Source organism: Colobus angolensis, unplaced genomic scaffold, assembly GCF_000951035.1.
Source record: "Colobus angolensis palliatus isolate OR3802 unplaced genomic scaffold, Cang.pa_1.0 Scaffold80, whole genome shotgun sequence".
Lineage (NCBI taxonomy): Eukaryota > Metazoa > Chordata > Mammalia > Primates > Cercopithecidae > Colobus > Colobus angolensis.
The window spans coordinates 7024108-7046940 of NW_012121821.1; the positions used below are offsets into that span (position 1 = coordinate 7024108).

Here is a 22833-nt window from a genome sequence, read left to right on the forward strand (position 1 = left end):
GGCAGGAGAATCGCTTGAACCTGGGAGGCAGAGGTTGCAGTGAGCCAAGATCACGCCATTGCCCTCCAGCCTGGGCAACAAGAGTGAAACTCTATCTCAAAAAAAGAAAAAAAAAAAAAACCAAATGTTTGGCCTGGCGCCATGGCTCATGTCTGTGATCCTAGCACTTTGGGAGGCCAAGGTGGGTAGACTGCTTGAGGCCAGGAGTTTGAGACCAGCCTGGCCAACATGGTAAAATCCTGTCTCTACTAAAAATACAAAAATTAGCTGAGCATGGTGGCACATGCCTGTAATCCCAGATACTTGGGAGGCCAAGGTACAAGAATTGCTTGAACCTGGGAGGTGGGGGTTGCAGCGAGCCGAGATTGTACCACTGCACTCCAGCCTAGGCCTGGGAGACAGAGCAAGACTCTGTCTCAAAGAGTAAAAGTAAATAAATATGTAAAAGTTCTCCTGAGAATTATGCTGACATGCTGAGAGCCCCTAATGTTTTGTGATCTTACAATTCCAAGTCATTTGAGATGAGTGATAAAATATTAGAGACGACATAGATGCTTGTCCTGTGAAATACTACAAGTAGCTTAGTTTAAGCTGCTCTAGGTCTTTGATCATCATCCAGTAGACATTAATATTTGGAAGATGAAGAGATTACTGCAAGACACAGTTGGCAAGCAAAGTGGGTGTCATGATCTTTTCTTTGACATTCTTCTAAGAAGAACAGTGAATCCATGTAGTTATTTCCCTATTATTAGGCAAACTAAGAAGAAGATACTGGAATTTCACTCTAAGTATGGAGTATTTCACATTACAAGGATTATCAAGGAAATGTTGAACTTGGAAGTGCAACTCTCTTATTTGACAATGTGAGTACAAGTATTTGACAGTATGAGGATACTGAAACATGAGTCTTGGTATTCTTGCTGTCATGATTATACTGCAAAGCTTTGGGCAGTTATAACCTCTTTGAGCCCGTTTTCTCATTTCAGTAGCCTTATTCTTCCCTTCCCTAAAATCCAAATATATCCCTCTCCACTTTAATCACTCTTCCTTGGTACCTGAAATCCCCACATTAGTCAACATGGGGTCAAAGGCAATGGTTCCCTAATGCTGATCACTAGCAAAACATTCTTCTTTTATGGGAAGGATTGTCTTTATTTTCGGAATGTATCCATCCTACTCTTTTGGTGTCTAAAATGGCTTTCTTTCATGAAATAATGGAGTTACTAGTGGAAGTGATTTTAAATGTTCTAATTTGACAAATTAGGTGTTAGAAACCCCACGTTAGTCTTAAAGTCCTTAATATCTCAAATTCAGAAAACATGAGGGTATGATATTAGCTGTTACAGCAGTTACCTGGATTACCTGGGAGAGGGAACAAATTACTCTTCCATTGGTATTAACACCTTCATATTTGCCTACCTGTCCGGCCTTGGCAACGCTCAGGATTCTTCAAATTTCCACTCTCAACAATGACTTCCACCTCATACTGTCTTCCCGGCACGAGCCCCATGTCATCCATGACATAGTGTGTGTCTTCCTTTCCCACAGTGATGTTGAGCAGCACTACAGAATCATTGAAGAGTAGGATCCGATACTGCTCCCAGTCTCCAGCAGGGGGCGACCAGCTCACTACAAGAGACCTCATCCAGCCATTACTGTTTGCCTCCAGGTTTGCAACTTTGTCTGGAACTAAATGGTGAAATGATGTCAAAAAGGAGATATTACAAACCAAGAGTAAGAATACTCATTTACTTTTCTTGGGCAGCAGTAGATAGGAGACACAATATCTGCAGTTCAAAACATTTCTATCCCCTCTTGATGTCTGTGGATTGCAAATGAGGGTTCTTTATTTTGGAGACATTTGACACTCAAGAAATGTCTGCCAAAATCATTTTAGTAATATCAGTAATGTAATCTTCTGTTACAGTGTTAATAATCTAGTGATATGTGGCATCCTTTGGAAGAGATATTGGATGTTGTGATCATGAGGCATTCCTTTCTTTTTTCCAACTAAAATATTAATGTTCTTGCAAGATTAAGCTCTATTTTTTTTTTTTTTTTTTTTGCTTAAAAACATTCAGGGTCTCTCTATAATCTACAGAATAAAATGTCAAGCCCTCTGCTTACATTTTTGGCTCTTTAAGTTCAGACCCCACATCCTTCCAGTCTTACTGAGACTACTTTCTGCAGCCATCCTGTCTCCTTCCCTACCCTTTGGAAAGCTGGCCTCCAGTTGCATGTTCTGTAGACCGGCAAGTCTCCTGGGCTCTTCTGCCTCTGGGCCTTTGCTTATTTTGTCCCCTCCACCCCAAAAGCTCTTCCCTCTTTTTCACAAATGTTACATTTTTTAGGTCCTCATTAAAGACCATTTCTATTTCCTCCAAGTTGGTTTTTTTTTTTTTTTTTTGAGACAGGGTCACACTCTATTGCTAGGCTGGAGTGAAGTGATGCAATCATGGCTCAACCACAGGGCTCAAGCAATCCTCCCAGCTCAGCCTCCTGAGTAGCTAGGACCACAGGCACATGTCACCACGCCCAGCTAATTATTATTATTATTATTATATTATTTTGTAGAAACAGGGTCTCACTATGTTGCCGAGGCTGGTCTCAAACTGCTGGGCTCAAGCAACCCTCCACTTCGGCCTCCTAAAGTGCTGGGATTATAGGCATGAGCTACCGCACCCTGCTCCCATTTCCTCCAAGTTTGTACTGCTCTTATGAAAGAGAATTTTGTTATCTTTCCTCTTTGACCATATAGCTTTTACTTCAGATCTCTAATAGTAGAGGGAATGGACTCTGGAATCAAATAGCCTGGTTTAAATTCTAGCTCCAGCACTTACTGACTGGATAACTATGGACAAATTATTTGACCTCTTTGAATTATCTGTATAATGCTAATAATAACAGGACATCTCTCACAGTTTTGTTGTGAGAACTAAATGAAATAATGGGTGTAAATTATTTTGTCAGTGCCTGATACATGGAAATATCAATACAGTCACTATTACTAAAAATGTACTATTTTTATTTTTGTACATGTGTGTATTCTACATCTGTGTGATTAAAATGAAACTTTTCTAAAGCAGAAGTTGGACAATTTTTTTCTGTAAGGATCAGGTAGTAAATATTTCAGGTTTTGCAGGATACATATGGTCTCTGTCTCATCTTTTTCTTGTTTGCTTATTTGTTTGTACAACCCTTTAAACATGTAAAAACCACTCTTAGCTTGAGGGCTAAACAAAATCAGGCCACAGACCAGATTTGGCACCAGATGGGGTAGTTTGCTGGATCCTGCCTTAAAGGCAAGTAGCATGTCTTATTTGTTTTAACAATAGTACAGTAATTTACACATATAAGGCACTGGATAGATAAGTGTTTGAGGACAGAAATTAATAAAATAATGTATGGAAAACATGGTTAAATGCTAACTGGTTCTCACTGTAAGAATGAGTCAGAAATGTTTTATATACTGGTATCAATGCTAATGCATTTATGCTGCTTAAGTGATGTGACATGAAAAAGCATAAGAGAAACAATATGCACATCATTCAGAAATCCAAACTCATTTGCCTAAGTGACTCAGACAAATGGGTCCTACCCCAGACACCTTCAGTTACATAGGCTCCACTTCTCAGACTGGGCAAGGAGTTTTCCTGCTAACTTATTCTGTCCTATTCTAAGGTGGATCAGAGAGTGATGTGAGCAACCAAGGAACATTCTGGAGCCCAAGACTCACATGTTCTGCCCACTGCCATCTTCTGAGCAGACAGTTCACCAGAGACACAGCTGACAGTAACTTGATAAAGTCGTCCAGGGGTTAACTCTTTAAAGTGAGTTTCAGTGACCCGAGGTGCTAATACTCTGGATTCTTTGATGGTCCCTTTATGAGAGAGGGTGATATTGTAAGAATCCACATTTCCAGGAGGTCTTTGCCACTTGACTTTTAGAGAGGTCAAACTGCCATCATTTGTCACCTTCAGATTTGAGACTTCCATGGGGGCTAATTAGGAAAGAACAGAAAAGAGACTTTTACTCAGGATATCTCACCAGTCCTACGGCCAAATTTTGACCGTAATTTTATTTCTGCAAGCCACATTCCTTGCGCTGGAGAAAACAAGCACTTTAAGAGGCAAAAATTATCCTCTTCAGATGGTGAAAAAATAAAAATAAAAAAAAAATTTAAAGAGGCAAAAATAATGCTGTAAAACCAAAGGTAGGCTATGTGCTTGGTGGCAAGGTCCAAATCTTGTCAGGCAGAAGCCTGGATTCTGGTTCAGACTGGGCCATTAGTCAGCTGGGAAACTCTGGACAGCTCTTTCTAGTTCACTGAACCTTATAGTGTTTCTTACTGGCAAATGAAGCTAGGTCAAAGCTCTACAATGGTCCTTCCCAATTCAGAAATTCTTTAAGTGGAATGCGCAAAGAGGTCTGTCATCTGCTTCATTTCTTATCGCCTTTATGTATTAATATTCAATAATATTGAGTACATAGTAAATATATTGATCAATTGATTAATGATTATAAAATTTTATGTGATAAAACTAATTTTTATATCAAATTATGATAAAGTTAATGAGTTGTGTTACTACTTCATGAAAGGAAAATGATTAAAAAGGAGATACCCTTTTGTGAATACTTTTTTCTAGAATATAAATTAATGAAGCTTCCTTAAAAGAATGGGCGGCCTGGAGCAGTGGCTCATTCCTGTAATCCCAACACTTTGGGAGGCCGAGGTGGGTGAATCACCTGAGGTCAGGATTTCAAGACCAGCCTGGCCAACATGGTGAAACACCGTCTCTACCAAAAGTACAAAAATTAGCTGGGCGTGGTGGTGGGCGCCTGCAATCTTAGCTACTCTGGAGGCTGAGGCAAGAGAATCACTTGAACCCGGGAGGCCAAGGTTGCAGTGAGCCGAGATCACACCATTGCATTCCAGCCCAGGCAACAAGAGTGAAACTCTGTCTCAGACACAAAACAAAACAAAACAAAACAAAAGAATGGGCACAGCACTCTGATTTTGCATAAGGCAGTTAGGAATGCAATTTGCTCTTGATATACATAAATAACTTCTAAGATATACAGAACATTTTTGGCCAGGAATATCTACATATATTTGAGGTATGCTATAAAAGGTATATAAATGTACTGATGTCCTCAAATATCTTTCCCACCAGCCTCCTATAGTTCCAGAAACTAATGTCTAAGGCACCGCATATATTAGAGTTTCTCTTAAAATTAGATAACTTACCAAGAGAGGAGATTTAATTCACATGTTAGACTTGCTAGAAGGATTAGACTCTACTAAAATGTAAGCTCCATGAGGGCAAAGACTTTGTCTCTCTTGGATGTTATATCAGCAATGCCCAGCATCTAGCTTATATTCAGTCACTAACAGCTGAATGAAAGTTTGTGTAAATTACTCATTAACACTTAGCACAGATTCATTTATTAGTCTAGGGTAGGCTGTGGGAATAGGTCCTGTGGTATTGGGTCCCAGGTCATGTGGTTAGATAGAAAATTTTGGAAATGACTGTCACACAGGAGTAGGGTATGTGTAACATGGAGAAAGTAATTCTGGTTCACTGTGAGTGATGTCATAAAGACAGTGGATGCCTGGTTAAGAAAAGGAAGAAGGAATCCTTAGCAAGGAGACGGAGTATTAAAAAGAGAAGAAGAGAAGCTAGGTCCATATCAGTAATTAACTTTGCCTACTTCAAAATGTTGCCAAAGGCTCGCCTAAACCTTAGAATAAAAGAGAATCCTTCTTTTTCTGAGTAGAAAAGTGGATATTGGTCTTCTATACCTTATAAGAATTTCCATTTGTCCTATATTACTGTTATTCAAATAATAAACTTGATTTATTAAATATCCCCTTGATTTTGCTTTATTCTTCTTCAGCTAGCTGGGGGAACTTACCTGTCCTGACTAGTTTCCACTTGTAGTTTTGCAGCCCTGCGGCCTCCGTCACAACAGTGAGGTTGTAGAGGTAGCCAGGGGTCAGCCCGTTAAAAGCATAAGAAGTAGCTTGTCTGTCCACAACACTGCCATGAACTAGGATCCCTTTATCCATTAGCATCAGCCGGTATCGTTCCACATTCCCAGAGCCATGGGACCAGGAAACCAGGAGAGAATTGGCTTTTGTGGAAATACCAATATCTTTCACTGGAGATGGCACTAGTGAGATAAAATGCATGTCCAAATGTCATTCATAATTCCCTTATAGGAGACGTATACATTTAATTAGAAGTCACACATTCATCTTAACTTGGTAATAGCATTAATAAATAACAGGATTCTGGAAATTTCACTGGAACTTTGATTAGTGCTGTTTTCAAAGTCTGCAGCCTCAAGTTACATCATAATTTACTTGTCTACCTCCCCCACTTCATAGGTATTAAGGTAGCTTTTACCAGTGAAGTATATAACAGTGCACAGCAGTAACTGGAAAAGAGAAAGGAAAGAACTATAGAAGATGAAAAATGGAGAGGGAGATTTAAAAAAGAGAGAGAAAATGTGGCACATATACACCATGGAATACTAGGCAGCCATAAAAAAGGATGAGTTCATGTCCTTTGCAGGGACATGGATGAATCTGGAAACTATCATTCTCAGCAAACTAACACAGGGACAGAAAACCAAACACTGCATGTTCTCGCTCACAAGTGGGAGCTGAACAATGAGAACACATGGGCACGGGAAAGGGAACATCACACACCGGGACCTGTTGAGGGGCTGGGGGCATAGGGAAGGGATAGCCTTAGGAAAAATACCTAATGTAGATGACGGGTTGATGGGTGCAGCAAACTACCATGGCATGTGTATACCTATGTAACAAACCTGCACGTTCTGCACATGTATCCCAGAACTTAAAGTATAAATATCCCAGAAATTAAAGTATAATTAAAAAAAAATTTAAAAAGAGAGAAAATGAGGGGAGAGCAAATGACATGAAAGACATGTACTTTATGGAAGGAGGTAGTGATGTGCCATGTATATCATAATATGTGGGTGCACAGATGGCTTATTCTTCACCTCATTGAAGAAACAAAGACTTGTTTCAAACATAGGAATATTTAGGAAACATTATGACTTGATGTTACGAGAAGAGTATATAAAGAATAAAAACATCTAAAAATAAGTTTTATGGCACAAACTCAGAAAATGGGGCAGAAAGTCTTCTTGCTTTGATTTGAGTTAGAAGGGCCATTAGGGAGTATCTATTCCAAATTGGAGAAAACTCCAATTCCAGAGAAGTCCCATGACTTCTTCAAAACCATTCAGCAAGTTACCAGCATAGCCACGCATGCTATTTTCAGTCTAGTCTGTCCACTGTATCCCATAAGCTCCTTTTAAAAATTTAACTAATTGCTAATTAATTTTGCTCTGGAGTAGCAATCTTACTCCTATTCCTTGAATAAAGTATAACTTGAAAAGTATCCTATTAACTACTCAGCTATAAACAGGTCTTACCTGTTGATCCATTGGTATAAACTGAAGAAGAACGTTTTCCTCCAGAAACAGCTGTGATGGTAATATTGTATTTACTACCAGCAGTGAGATTGAAAAAAGTGTATTTGTTCAATGAAGTACTTTCTTGAATTTGAACCCCCTGTATCTTTTGGTTATTTTCATCAAATAATTGCACGTCATATGAGGTGACTTTTCCGGGAGAAGGAGTCCACCAAACGTGCAAGCTGGTTGAAGTAGTCTTCTCTTTACTGACTCCAAACCTAGCAGGAGGTAAAGGATCTGCAAGGCAAATACGGAAAAAAAAAAAAAAAAAAGAACATGGCTTGAAGACCTTGAAGACGTTTGCAAATAACTGCTTATTTTACTGCAGTCCAGATTCATTTTTCTTAAAAATTTGTTATTTATGAAATAAATTGGCATTTTGCTTCACTTCCAAACCTACCCTTTCACTTTCTTAAAAAAAAAAAAAAACATTTAACTACTAGTCATATGAATTCCTTTTTCTACGAAAACTTTGTTGTTGTTGTTGTTGTTGTTAAGGTAGCTCTGATCTTGAAAGTCCAAGCAAAGTTATATTTTCTTTGGCTTGCAGTTTAGCAAATTTTTCAAACATTGACAAACATCCAGGTTATGCCTGGATAAATACTGAAGATCTCAACAGAAAATGCAGATATTAAGAAATAATTTGAAATATACACTGAACTTCTTTCTAGGTTGTAGATTGTTGGTGTGTAGTATACATAACTTTGGGTGGTTTTTTAGATATTAGACAACCACAAAAGACACAGGTCTGATTATAAACCTAGGATAGGTTTGCTTACCAAAATGATTCTCCCACTAGCTGGGACTCCCTATATCCCTAGACTTTTTTTTTTTTATATGAAGCTTTGCTCTTGTAGCACAGGCTGGAGTGTAGTGGCACGATCTCGGCTCACTGCAACCTCCGCCTCCTGGGTTCAAGCGATTCTCCTGCCTCAGCCTCCCTAGTAGCTGGGATTACAGGCACACGCCACTGCGTCTGGCTAATTTTTTTTTTGTATTTTTAGTAGAGACAGGGTTTCACCATGTTGGTCAGGCTCGTCTCGACCTCCTGACTTCAGGTGATCTGCCTGCCTCGGCCTCCCAAAGTGCTGGGATTAGAGGCATGAGCCACCGCACCTGGCCCCCTATATCCCTAGATTTTTAACATCTCAATTTTGGGGCACTTTGGTGCTGCCAGAGCACCCAGAGTAAGTGGGAATGGGCAAATCTGGCACCCAACTGTTCATCTTATTTCTACTCTCAAAGCCAAGGATCAGTTTGAGAAGTACTGCTTTGCCTGTGTTGAATCTCCACCATTGAACTTGAATAGAATAAAAGGCATATCTGGGTTAGGAACTAAGTCAATGATATTAGTGAGCAGCCATTCTTTTGGTACAGCGGGGAGTAAAGTCTAAGAAATAAGGGGCTGCCCCTACCCTGAGTGCTGAGAGTAGAACTATTGTGAGACATCTTTAGGAGAAATTTTCAGAAATCCAACATGGTTCTTGGTCTAGAAAGTGGGATCAAGATATTGGAGACCAATATTGAAGGGTCAGGTCAGATATTACAATGGCATGGCTATAGTAACTTCACCACTTCCTGGTAGACCATGTTGTGTTCACAATATAACACCAGGAATTCTAGACCTTAATTAGAAAATATAACCTTCTTATATGTCTTAAGATGATGTTCACTTGCAATTAACATATGAAAAAGAAATAAGATAGCTTTACTCTATATTCAAAAGGCAGTTATAAACAGACAACTCGGCCGGGCGCGGTGGCTCAAGCCTGTAATCCCAGCACTTTGGGAGGCCGAGACGGGTGGATCACGAGGTCAGGAGATCAAGACCATCCTGAGCTACATGGTGAAACCCCGTCTCTACTAAAAAAAATACAAAAAACTAGCCGGGCGAGATGGCGGGCGCCTGTAGTCCCAGCTACTCGGGAGGCTGAGGCAGGAGAATGGCGTAAACCCGGGAGGCGGAGCTTGCAGTGAGCCGAGATCGCGCCACTGCACTCCAGCCTGGGCGACAGAGTGAGACTCCGTCTCAAAAAAAAAAAAAAAAAAAAAAAAAAAGTTGTTAGAACTGTGTCTGGCATGTAGTAAGTGCTCAATGTTAGCTGTTATTATTATTCCTATAATTAGGTGAAAATATTGCCACAGAAACAGTGAAATGTAATGGCAGACAGCATGAGCTTTGGAGTCAGAATTAAATTCAAATCTCAGCTCTGACAAAGTCATGAGATTTTGGGCAGGCTATTTAACCTGTCTAAGCCTCCACTTTCCTATCTGTCTGGGGAGTATAATAATAATACTTACATTCCAAGGCAGTTTTGAGAAGTAACAAGATATAGAGGATATAGAGGAGACTATGAGATTCTAATAGTCAGTGAAACTCAAGAACAATGCTGTCGTACCTGACTGAGATGACATACTTTTGCTGAAGTGGCATTTTAAGGACAAGGATGAGAGGGACAGCTACTTCCAGTGATAGTTCAAAAGGGATCAATACTATCATCTACAAGTATTTTCAAGCCAGATAAAAATTTTAAAAAATAATGTTATGATCAGTAGAATCTAAACATATATAATCCACAAAATATGAGACATAGAAATAAATTTTAAGGTTGCGTGCCTAGAGGGTGAAGTTCAGAAATGCAGACTTTATCTAATCTTTCTGAGCCAGAAAACAAAACAGTCAATCCTTTGTACATCCGCTAGAACAAAGGAACAATGAGACTGGGAAGTGCCTGGGCTGCGAGAACCTGCACTGGAAACAAACACTTAAAACCCCATTTATACTGTGATAAAGCCCTTTGCTGGCAGTTGTCCACTATTGCTATGCATGCTGCAGAAACTAAATAGTTTTCAGACTCCCTTTAAATCTAAGCCTGATAAAAACTCTGATGGATTTAAAAAGTTTTCAAAATTGTATTAGGTACTTCTATCAGGGGTGCACATTTCATATAATATGTCTGTGTGTGTTATGTATGTATTAAATATGTGTGTGTGTGTGTATATATATATATATATATATATATACAGAGACAGAATTTCTACTTGAAAATTTAGCCATGTACCTATAATCTTCTGATCATATGACAGATCATACGTAATTAGGAAATCCTACTTGACTTTATATAATGTATGCAGATGTTTAAAGGTATCAATGCACAGATGTGTGCATTGATAGTCTCTGGTTTTTCCACTCATCACACTCATACACATTGTAACCAGTGAAGTATTACAAAATATGAGAACTAATAATAAATCAAAAATAATAAATCATAGCTTTAGTCTTGATTAATATATCAATATTTATCATTAGCCATAAATTTAAAGCACTTTGTACTTCTTGGTTCCCAACAGACCTGAAATAAGGAACGACAAATGCATAGTCAAAATGAATAACAACAGTAAGTTCTATAGTATTCATTTAAACACTTGAATAAATCTACCAGCACCAGAAAGCCCCAGAGTTCCATAAGCAGGCTTGACGTCAACACAATTTTTCTGTTCTCAAAGGAAAAGGCAAAGTATGGCAAAATTCCTGAACCAAAATGAATTCTTTTTTTCCTTTTTTTTTTTTAATGTGACTTAGGAAGCCAAGTGTGGTGATGTGTGCCCTTAGTTCCGGTTACTCAGGAGGCTGAGGCAGGAGGGTTGCTTGAGTCCAGGTTTGGAGGCTGTAGTGCGTCATAATAGTGCCTGTGAATAGCTACTGCACTCCAGCCTGGGCAACATAGAAAGACCCTTTTTTTTTTTTTTAATGTTATTTAAAACAAGAAAGAAAGCTATATTTATAGCACAAATAATATTTGCTTCTTAATTGTTTTTGTCACAGCATGGTCATTAAAACATTAGTATCTATTGATATAGAAATTTCTAGACTCTTTAGAATTAGAAATGATTGTATTTGCTATAGAAATAAATTCAACCTTATAACAAAGGGCAGCAAATCCATGGGTTGGTGCCAAAAGCTTTTCTTAAAGGCATAACAGCACTACATTACATCTGATAATTTACAACATGCTTTCTCAGTTGGAATAGGGGCTCAGGGACATTAAATGACTCACTTATGTTGTATAGGAACAGGGAGTACAGTTGAGCTTCCAATACCTGTCTCTAAATTGTGTTTTCTTTCTATCACAACTTAGCTGTCCTAGTGTGGGAAATGATGTCATGAATTGCATATTCAGTGTAATGACAAAAAATAAAAATTAATGTCTATGGAAAATGATAGGCATATTTACAGAATTTTTCAGAAGGTGGTTTGCTATTGTAGCATAGTCAAAATTAATAACAACAGTAATGACAGTTCGATCTAATTCTGTGATCATGAAAGTTCCTTTTTCGAAAATAATATTTTTCTTGCCCGTTCCCTTTTTTCCTTATTTATTGCCTTTACCTGGAGTCTCTTCATTTTGTGCTAGATTACTTCGAGAGTCTTCTAAGTGTCTTCCTTATTTTCTTTTGAGACAGGGCCTTGCTCTGTCACCCAGGCTGGAGTCCAGTGATGTGATCATGGCTCACTGCAGCCTCAATCTCCTGGGATCAAGTGATTATCCCACCTCAGCCTCCCAAGTAGCTGGGACCACAGGTGCACACCACCATGCCCAACTAATTTTTGTATTTTTTTTTTTTTTTTTGAGACAGAATCTAGCTCTGTTGCCGAGGCTGGAGTGCAGTGGCACAATCTCGGCTCACTGCAACCTCCGCCTCCTGGGTTCAAGTGATTCTCCTGCCTCAGCCTCCCAAGTAGCTGGAATTACAGGCGCCCACCACTATGCCCAGCTAATTTATATATTTTTAGTAGAGACGGGGTTTCATTGTGTTGGCCAGTCTGGTCTTGAACTCCTGACCTCGTGATCCGCCAGCCTCGGCCTTCCAAAATGCTGGGATTACAAGCATAAGCCAGCACACCTAGCCTAATTTTTGTATTATTTTGTAAAGATAGGGTTTCACCATGTTGCCCCAGCTGGTCTCAAACTCCTGAGCTCACATGATCCTCCCACCTTAACCTCCCAAAGTACTGGGTGGGATTGCATGCGTGAGCCACCACGCCCAGCCTCTTCCTTATTTTCTGTCTTTCCTCCATGATTGCCAAATAATCTCTTCGTACATCTGCCCCATCCATCATCCTCATTCCCCTTGAAGCATCAAAAATTTTTCCTGAATTTCTATTTCAGGATAAAGTCTAAGTTTCTTCCTAGGCACTCGAGTTCTTCTCAAACTGGATTTTATCCCTGCCTCCCAACCAAAGAACAGCATCTTTACAGAAATTGGGATACCAATCTAGTTACAAGGAGAGTGGTTAGGAAACTTGATTGGAACTGCATTTATGTAGCATTTTACATAAAATGGAGTAAACATCCACTATTCATATGAAATAATTGGAGGATTACTTGTGAAAATCAGGGTGGGGATGGGGCAAAAAACCAAACCATCCTTTGGTGCAGGTTTTTGAAAATGAGAAGAAAAACAAAATAGAAAAGAATTGTGCACAACTCCAGTTACTTAAATACATTTCTAGAGAGGTAATTTCTTTTTCTTTGTTATTGTTGCTGTTTGACAATAGTCAGTTTTCTGGCTTAAAGATGATGCCTTATATTATGCTAATACATCAGGTTGCTGTGCATTTAATGTAACATCTGTATACACTAGATCTAAAATGAGAAGCTCACTTTTAGTGAATATTAGAGAACCATGTCAGCACTGAGGGCACCCAGACAACTTAACGAGACTAATGCACCCTCATCCCCATGATATTCTTCAGTAGTTTCAGCCCAATTCTTTAATATCAATAACTGAGGCTTTTTCAATATTATCTAAAATGCTATATACATGCAATATACAGAGAAGTCCCCTGGCCCCCTCTTCTAATCAGATTGCTGTCCAAAAGCCTTCTTGTGTATAAATTCATGAGCTGTCACTTGATATGTACTTCCAAACCTGGACATGTAGGTATTAAGGCATTATTTTTAACATTAGGTGTGATAATTATATTGTGGTTATCACCCAGAGATGTAGACTGAAATATTTACAAATGAAATGAAATAATCAGGACTTGGATTGTATCAAAATGATGCGCAGTGGGGGAGCGGGTGGGGATATAGATGAAACAAGGTTGGTCATAAATTGGTAATTATTGAAGGGAGGTGATGAGTACATGGTAGTTCATTATACTATCTTTTTTACCTTTTTAGGGACTGAGTTTTTCCATATAAAAGGAAGAAAACACAGTATCAAAAACAAAAATCTCTGCAAACCTAGATATATACCTACTGTGTTCACTTTAGTTTCATATTATATGTTTAGGGGTATATATGCATCTTAATTTATATACATTCATACATACAGAATAGGGTTTGTTTCTCCTACAAAGTCAGAAAAGTATAATATTATCTTTTGTTCCCAGGGGGATTCCAGCAAACTGGCATCTAGGAATGGAAGGCAAACATTTGTTTTTTCATTCTGTCCAGACAAATTAGATTTTATTTCTTCCTAGCTAATGTGTAAAATGCCATACCTTCCAACAGAAGTCAGATTAATAGAGAAATATTTCTAGGCACATAAAGGAAGACCAATTTCAGAGAACTGGGCTGGTTCATTCCATATAGGTAGCTCAGTTTGACCTTAAAATTCCTGAAATAAATGGACTGTAAATAGCTGACTGCAAAATACTGAAGTCATCACCAAAAGTTCAACACAATCAAAGATCAATAGTGACTCACAATTGTTTCACACTAAAACATATTTAACCATTATTCCATTTTTGTGTAGGCTAAGTATATATATATTTAAAAGATTGTATTAGGTATTTGGTCCTCTTTAAAAGTTGACTTGAAAAATAATAAAATAACGTGGTAATTTGAAAAAACTAATGCCAACTTACAAATAATATCCTTTTTGCAGAGTAGTGGAAAGAATACTGGAGTTGGAGCCAGTAAACAAGAGTTCAAGTTCTGACTCTATTGTATGTTAGCTGTGTGAATTTGTAAACATTGTCAGTTAATTCTTATGAAGACCAATCTCATCTCCAACCTGGAAGTAATAATAGTAAACTCACTGCACACTTCATATGTGACAAAAACTTTTCTAGATTTTATGTTTGAACCAATGAAAACCTCATAACAGCCCCATGAATTATTATTATTATACAATCCCCATTTTGTAGGTTTGGAAACAGACCTGGAAGGGTTAAGTCACTTGACCAAAATAACATGGCTAGTAAGCGGTAGAGGCAGTCTGCCTTCAAAACTCAACTCTTAGTCTCTATGCAACCTACCCTTTCACTATACGCCCTCCACAGGGTTGCCATGAGAATAAAATTAAGCTATAGATGGTCAGTATAATATGTATTTTATACTGTTACCAATTAAACATAATATGTGGCAGTCTTTTATATGCTATAAAAGCACAAAGCAGGCTGGGCACAGAGGATCAAAACCAGCCTGAGCAACATAGGGAGACCCCTTCTCTACAAATAATTTTGAAAAACTAGCTGGGCGTGGTGTTGGGTGCCTGTAATCCCAGCTACTCAGGAGGCTGCAGCAGGAGGATTGCTTAACCCCAGGAGGCCAAGGCTGCAGTGAGCTGTGATTGTGCCACTGCACTCCAGCCTGGGCAACACAGCAAGATCCTGTCTGAAAAAAATTTAAAAAATAAAATAAATTTTTAAAGAAGCACAAAACAAATACGAGAGTACTCCTCTCTTCCCGGGAAAGATAAATACTCCTAGGCATTATAGATTTGATCATGCATTAAGAAGAATCGTATCAAAATCTTAACACCAACAAATAATAGAAAAATTATGTCAATAGTTCTTGAACTTGTGTGCATCGATTCACTATGATATTTGTTTAAAATGCAGATTCCCTCAGCTCTATTCCTTCTAAATTCTAATTCTTTCCAAGTGGGGTAGAAACCAAAAATATGTTTTCATTACCAGCTCTGCAAGATATTTCAATGCCGGTAACCTACAGATATTATTAAGAAATTATGGCTTATGTTTAAAACTATAAAAGTATTAGGGGATGAATTGTGTCCCCACCAAATTCATATGTTGAAATCCTAAACCCCAGTACCTCAGCATGTGACCGTATGTGGAGATACGGCCTTTAAAGAGGTGATTAAGTTAAAATGGGGCCATTAGAGTGGGCCCTAAGCCAATATGACTGGTGTCCTTGTGAGAAGACATTAACAGACAGACAACAGAAACAGAGGGACCACTATGTGAGGACATGCAAGAAGGTGCCATCTGCAAGCCAAGGAGAGGCCTCAGAAGAAACTAAACCTACAGACACCTTTGCCTTGGACTTCTAGCCTCCAAGATTGTGAGAAAATAAATTTCTGTTGTTTAATCCACGCAGAGTCTGCGATACTTTGTTAAGGCACTCCTAATAAACCAATACAATAAGCAACATTTCAAAGTGGAAATAATAGTTGATATCGTGATTCAACAATTAAAGTTCCTAAAATGTTTTTTATTAAAGACAAATAAGTTAGTCATATTAAAATAATTAAAATCATCTGAGAGGTTTTGTTTTTTATTTTTCTAGGCTGATTAATAAGTAGCTGAAACTGACTTAACAAGAGGGAAAATGCTGTTAAAATATTATTTCTACAGGTAAAGTTATCTACCACTACACCTCTTCCCTGGGCTCTGTAATTTACCCATAATCCAATGAGAACAGACCATATTTTTAGTATACGTACATTCTCTCACTAAAATATTAATTTCATTCATTCACATCTACATACTTATCTGTATCTATATATTGGTCTATCTATCTATCTATCTATATCTTCTACGCATCATCCATGCCCAGATCCACCATTCATCCATCTTTCCATTCATCCATCTATCCATCCATTTAATCAGTATTTAAGGAACACCTACTATGGATTAGATGCCATTTAAGTACTGAAAACCTACTTCTCATTGCCAGACAAATAAATGCTCCCTAAAATTTTCAAATGAAAACCGCAAAGTAGAAGTCACAAATTCAAATGTCTTTAGAATGCATTCAGGTAAGGAAATAAATGAACTGGTATTTCAGTGAATTGATGTCCAAAAGGAGAAGCCACAAGTCAGCTCTAGGGAGTTTCAGGCACAGTTTTGCCAAAACTTCCAAAATTTTAAGAGAATCCATACATTTGGGTTTTAATGTGAATTTTCAATTTTTAATGCTGGTGAAATAATCTGCATGTTTTCGCAAACACTATGTGAGCCAAACACAACACAGCTATTATTTAGACACCTAGATATCTCTAGAGGCCGCCAGTTTGCAACCTCTGCTCTAGACCCTGAGTACAGTCTTCAAAAGTGCCAAGTTTAAGAAGAGCTCTACAAGAAGTTTTTTAAAAAAAAAAAAAGCCAACTTATTTCATATCTGGTATGTTCATTGTCTGATTTCTGGTGAGTTCACACTAAATAATTTGACTTTCAAAGGATATTCTTGTTGCATTGACCATTTAATGACCAAATAAACCTGAGAATTACCAAATATCTTGTCCTCTATGGTTATAAAAGCATGGCATACATGAGGCAGATTAAAGTCCTCATGCAGAAAAGATGAGATAAAACTCTGTCGCCACTTTCATCATAACCACCTCTCACCTCTGCACGAGACAACAAGGTCAGGAACCACTTTTTGTTAGTCATCTTTATAAGCTTACTAATCACTACCTGCCATAGTTCCCTGCAGTATTATGTTTGATACATGTGCACTGAACTGGGTTTAAATCTATTATGTTCTTCGATTCTGATTTTAAATCTGAAATGGAAAATGACTATTGCTAAAATATTGCCCATTTAATTAAATTTTGTTTATTCTTGGCCAGGCGTGGTGGCTCACGCCTGTAATCCCAGCACTTTGAGAGGCCGAGGCGGGCGGATCACGAGGTCAGGAGATCAAGACCATCCTGGCTAACACGGTGAAACTCCGTCTCTACTAAAAATACAAAAAATGAGCCGGGCGTGGTGGCGTGTGCCTGTAGTCCCAGCTGCTGGGGAGGCTGAGGCAGGAGAATGGCGTGAACCTGGGGGCTGGAGCTTGCAGTGAGCCGAGATCGCGCCACTGCACTCCAGCCTGGGTGACAGAGTGAGACCCCATCTCAAAAAAAAAAAAAAAAAAAAAAATTTTTATCTTTAAGGTCATGTCTACATGGCTTGAAAATAATGAGCTATTTTAGACAGTTTTTCAGGAAAACTAATCAGGCAAGTCACAATTGGAATGATATAGAGATCATTTAAGCAACTACTATACCTCTATCCAAATCATGTCGTGCTCTCATTCTATTTTGTTTTAGACTGATAAGACAGGCACAATAGAATAAAGAAAGCACAGATATTTTCAATGACTTTTTTGTTTGAAGTTTGTCTGAGTCTGAATATTATACTAGTTGGCATTGCTTTAATAACAGTAAAATATGATTCATGCATCTCATCTCTATAGCTCAGCAATCAACATAGGGGAATACTACTACTTTGTATTAACTAAGAGAACAATTCACGTATGTCCTTAAAATGTAGAAAGAACTACTGACAAATAAATAACAACCAACTAAAAAAGTCCTCCTTGAAACAATTTTTAAAATATCTTAATTAAAAAAGTAATTTTAATCTAAACAACCATCATACAAATAAGTGTGGGAAATTTATCATTATGCAAATACCACCTGCAACTTTCATGCTTCACATTTATCACAAAGCTCATAATATCTGTAGACAAGTAAAGTGTGTCTCTTTAAGAAAAATGGTGAGAACCCCGAGTGCTAGCACATTGTGGATGCTAATGAAGTCTTGTTTTACTCAACATGGTCAATAAAATGCAACTATTTCTTACATTTCAGAAATGCCTCTGGACTTGAAACACCTACTTGAATAATTAAACTCAAAGCCTATTCTAACTAGTAACATCCACAGTGAGTCCTTTTCCATTACTGTTTTTCCAAAAAGTAAATCCTCTGGTTTAAACAACCATATTCTGGCTTCTTAAAGGTCTTAATCTTTTCTCCAACAAACTTCTGAAAGCTCAGCCTGCTTTTACAAATTGCTCTGCTCCACTGAACACATACACTAGTTGGCCAGAGGCCTTTCCAAATGTAATTAACACATCTGTAAGTTCTATGTTATGTATTTCACAGTATTAGCAATATGAGTATTTATAAGAACTATCCTGTAATATTAAGAAACCAACAACATTTGGACTAAAAACCCAGCCTTTCAACTTTTGTAAAATGTTCTAATTATGTGGTCTATTTCAGGCTCTCCGATTTCATATTAGAAACCACCAGATTCATTTTTCTTTTCTTTTCTTTCTTTTTTTTTTTTTGTTTTTAGACAGAGTATCCTCTGTTGCCCAGGCTGGAGTGCAGTGGAACATCTGGCCTCTCTGCCTCCCAGGTTCAAGCAATTCTCTGCCTCAGCCTCCCAAGTAGCTGGGATTACAGGCCCCTGCCACCATGCCCGGCTAATTTATTTATTTATTTATTTGTTTTATTTTTAGTAGAGACGCAGTTTTGCTATGTTGGCCAGGGTGGTCTTGAACTCCCGACCTCAAGATCCACCTGCCTTGGCCTCCCAAAGTGCTGCGATTACAGGCATGAGCCACTGTGCCTGGTCAGAGAAACCACCAGATTCTTAACAAGTGATTTTTCTTTTTAACTTAAGTTGCTGCAAATCTCAGATATTATCCAAAAGTTTCATTTGAAGTAAGTTAAGTGATGTAATGGGGCACTTTGATTTTTTTCTTTGAAAAAACAAGATAATTAATATCTAGCTGACTTACTACATGAGCCCAGTTAAATTCTCCGAAACTCCTGCACCTGGCTTTAGAGCTGAAACTTCTAACACCTCTTTAAAGAACTGCAGCAAAAGAAATGATCCTGTTTCAGGTTGAAATGTGAAAGAATAGTAAGGGCAACACATTTCTAAATTTGACTTTTAAATTTTTAACTTAAATTTGAATTTCTGGATGAAAGCAAGTATTCACTGTTGCAACAAATAGAGATAATGGAGACTAATGAAGTCAGAAAACATGAAAATTGTTAAAGAATTTAGAGCACGTCTGAGGGTAGCTCTGAGGATTAAATGAGGTAATGTACATGACAGTCCATACCTAAGTGTCGAGCACTTGGTAAGAACTTGAACTTGAATGACCCAGACTAACACTCCCATTTTACAGATAAGAAAACTGAGGCAAGAAAGGCAAATTCTGAACATATCCACATGGAGGGATTCAGCAAAAGTGTAAGGAAAATAATTGCTGTAAAGTAATCAAAGGACATTCTCTGATACTATGCTGTTTGGGTTATTACTCAAGAGATACAAAACAATTTTCATATCCTCATTTCATGAGACTTTTCTAATTTTCTCTGATGAATGGCTCCATTCTATTCCTGCAGATTTTATGTACAGTTCTAAAAATAAAACTAAGTTGAGGAAAGGCATATCCCTAAAATTGTACTTTTATTATTTATTCTAAAAACATTTACTGAAAATTATTCCAGGGTTTGACAATTTAATGCAATGGAAGCGTAAACCACATCACTTTAACAAATTCCCTCCGCAGCCCCAAGTTTCTCTTTGCTGACCACCCCGCACCCCACCCTGACCCTTTCAGTGGCTAGTTGGCTGTTTTCAGCACTAAGGGAGTCTCTGAAAGTCCACCAAGCTGCTTCTGGCTAGATCTGAGGAAACCAGACATTTCTGTCAATATTTATCTTCACAGGTAATTTTTACCTTCATTTTTTGTATCCCTGGAACTCAAATGAAACACCAGCTTGAAAAGGCAGGGCCCAACCCCGAGTAGCTTGGCCATCCAATTGCACCTGTCATCCTTTACCTGTTTGTAAGACCACAGTTCTCTCTTCTCCATCCAGAGAAACAATCCTGAAGTTATAGATGGTTCCTGCTTGTAAATCTTGAAGGTTACATCCATATGTGGTGTTGTCTAACCGAAAGGGAGGGCACGACGCGGCCCCCAGGGTATCACTGCTATAGGTGAGGTTAAAGTTACAGGGTGAGCCCAAAATTCTCCACTGGATAGACACGGAATGGCTGGAGGCCTTGGACTCCGCCAGGGTGAAGTTACATCTCTCTGGCTCCGCCAGTCCAGTCTGCAAAGGAATCAGACACAACAGTTTAAGTCCAAGGTCTGGACTGCCCAGGGACGTGTCCACAGCAAGATCCTCAAGCTGCCCTTTCCCTTCTACTTATCCTTTGTCCCTAGCCTCAGCTAGTCCCTTTGCCCTCCGGCCAGAGAAAAGGCTTGCGGGGGAGGTGGATGGCAACTTTCTCCCTAGCTGCTGTCCCTTGAGAGCAGCCGGAGAGAGAAGGTGGCTTTTTGCTTTGACAGCAGGATAAGCTGTCATTCTGGGTTGGGGGCTCACCAGAGGATCATTCTTCCCAAGGCAGAAGAAGAAATTTTGCCACCTCCCTCTCCAAAACACAACCTGATAGACGAGAAAGTGGAGTGGGAATTTGACTTTCGGCGGGGAGGGGGCGCATCAGCTCTGACCCCTTCTCGGGCCACTCACCTGCAGCAGGCTCAGTGCGATCCACAAGGCCAACCCGGCTCCATGGCTCAGCATTGCGCTCAGTAGTTAAGATCCAGACGAGACCGAGGGGGTTGGACGTGGGGCGGCCCCAAGGGCTGGCGCTGGGGGTCACCTGTTGCACGCGCTCAGCGCGCCCCGCGGGCGCAGAGAGCTTCCCTGGGGCCTGGCGACGTGCAGGGGCCACTGCGGCCACCTCTGCTGCTGCTGCTCCTGCCGCCCCGGGCGGGCTGCGGACGCGAGAGGCAGCGGGGACAGGCAGCGAGCCGCCCTTCCCACGCTGCCATTCTGACCCGCGCTGCCTCGCCCCAGCCCCGTCCGCTGACTTCCGCAATCAAAAGGCAATTTCCTCGTCTCCCGGCAAAGGAACAATGCGCCGGCGAGGGAGGGAGCCCCGAGGAGCCAACGCCTGAGGCTGCCAAGGGGCCCGAGGTGGGCCAAGCTGCCCCCGCTGCCCCGCGCCGCTACCTTCCCGCCCAGGGGTCCGGTCCGGCTCTGCCGGGCTCTGCCTCCTCCTACTCCTGGACTCTCCCTTTTCCCCACTCTGTGGTCCTCGACCCAGTCGCCTTAGCCACAATTAGTGCTTGCTCCCTCTCACTTTCCAGGCCCCCACCCCCGCCCCCTTCCTCCCTCCACACCCAGCGTCTCCCCCTCCCTATCTTCCTTCCTATCTTCCTCATCTGCTTTCTCCAGGACCGCTTTTCCCAGGATTAAACTTGACCGCAGCATATTTCCCCAGGTCGCCTGCACTCTTTCCCGAAGCCTTTTATTAGAGTGCTTTTGCCCTTTTCACTTCAAAGCATTCATTTGTCCCGGTGGCATCCCCTGACACTAGCAAAGAGAAAAAGACCCCAAAAGGACTGTCAGCTTGACCATTCTTTTCTCCCAATCACTTTCCCTTTTCTCTTGTATAGGTTTGTATCCTCCCTAAATCTTATGGAAATAGTGCTAACGACAAATATAATCATTACCAAATGTTCAACCCACAGTGAACAGTTTTATCATCTAGTAGTGAAAGCCGTTTCATCCCTAATTGTCCAACCAAAAGAAGAAAGCCATGTAAACTCTCATTTGTGAAAACTACTGTCGATAGTCAGCTCTCCACAAGTTAAAAAAAAAAAGGCATTTATTCAATGTTCAGCACTAACTGTATGCCCTTTAGCAACTGCTTCAGTACCCAAACGTGTATCTGAAAACTGATTTCAGAAAAGTTCCCAATAACTAAAGAATGAAAATATTTAATTGTACATAAGTGATAACGGCAAAATATTGCAACAAGTTTTATGATTTTTGATTGCTTTTTTGGAGCACCATCCCTAACAACTGCCAGAAGAAATGAGATTCCACATTCTAATTTTTAAATCAGTGGGAAGGATGGCATATTCCTTTCTTTTTCAAATAGGCTATACATAAAGCTATGTGATTGTCTACTGTATCTATTGTGTCTACTTTGAGGAAAGTTAAAACAAGAAAAAAAGAAAAAAGTGAAAATTGTTTCAATTCTATTTATTTATTTACTTTTGAGTCAGAGTCTTACACTGTCACCCAGGTTGGAGTGCAGTGGCGCGATTTCAGCTCACTGCAACCTCTGCCTCCTGGGTTCAAGCAATTCTTGAACCTCAGCCTCCCATGTAGCTGGGTTTACAGGTGTGTGCCACCACACCTAGCTTTTTTTTTTTTTTTTTTTGTATTTTTAATAGCGACAGGGTTTCACCACGTTGACCAAGCTGGCCTCGAACTCCTGACCTCAAGTGATCAACCTGCCTCGGCCTCCCA

General features: G+C 39.6%; 1 protein-coding gene across 4 annotated transcripts in view; it reads right to left on the reverse strand.

Annotated features, from left to right (window-relative positions):
* The window catches only part of PTPRB (protein tyrosine phosphatase, receptor type, B), a 124733-nt gene that overhangs the window by 70935 nt on the left and 30965 nt on the right, over nt 1-22833 (reverse strand). For 2 of the 4 annotated variants that reach the window (XM_011929326.1, XM_011929325.1), the window contains exons 1-6: nt 21040-21123; nt 20346-20619; nt 7471-7749; nt 5917-6174; nt 3737-4000; nt 1420-1689 (exon numbers count right to left, since the gene is read on the reverse strand). In XM_011929326.1, coding sequence (XP_011784716.1) covers nt 1420-1689; nt 3737-4000; nt 5917-6174; nt 7471-7749; nt 20346-20619; nt 21040-21093 — 1399 coding nt within the window. In that variant the 5' untranslated portion in view covers nt 21094-21123. Of the gene's footprint in view, nt 1-1419; nt 1690-3736; nt 4001-5916; nt 6175-7470; nt 7750-20345; nt 20620-21039; nt 21124-22833 lie in introns of those variants that run through there. The other 2 variants (XM_011929324.1, XM_011929327.1) reach the window with 2 other exon arrangements.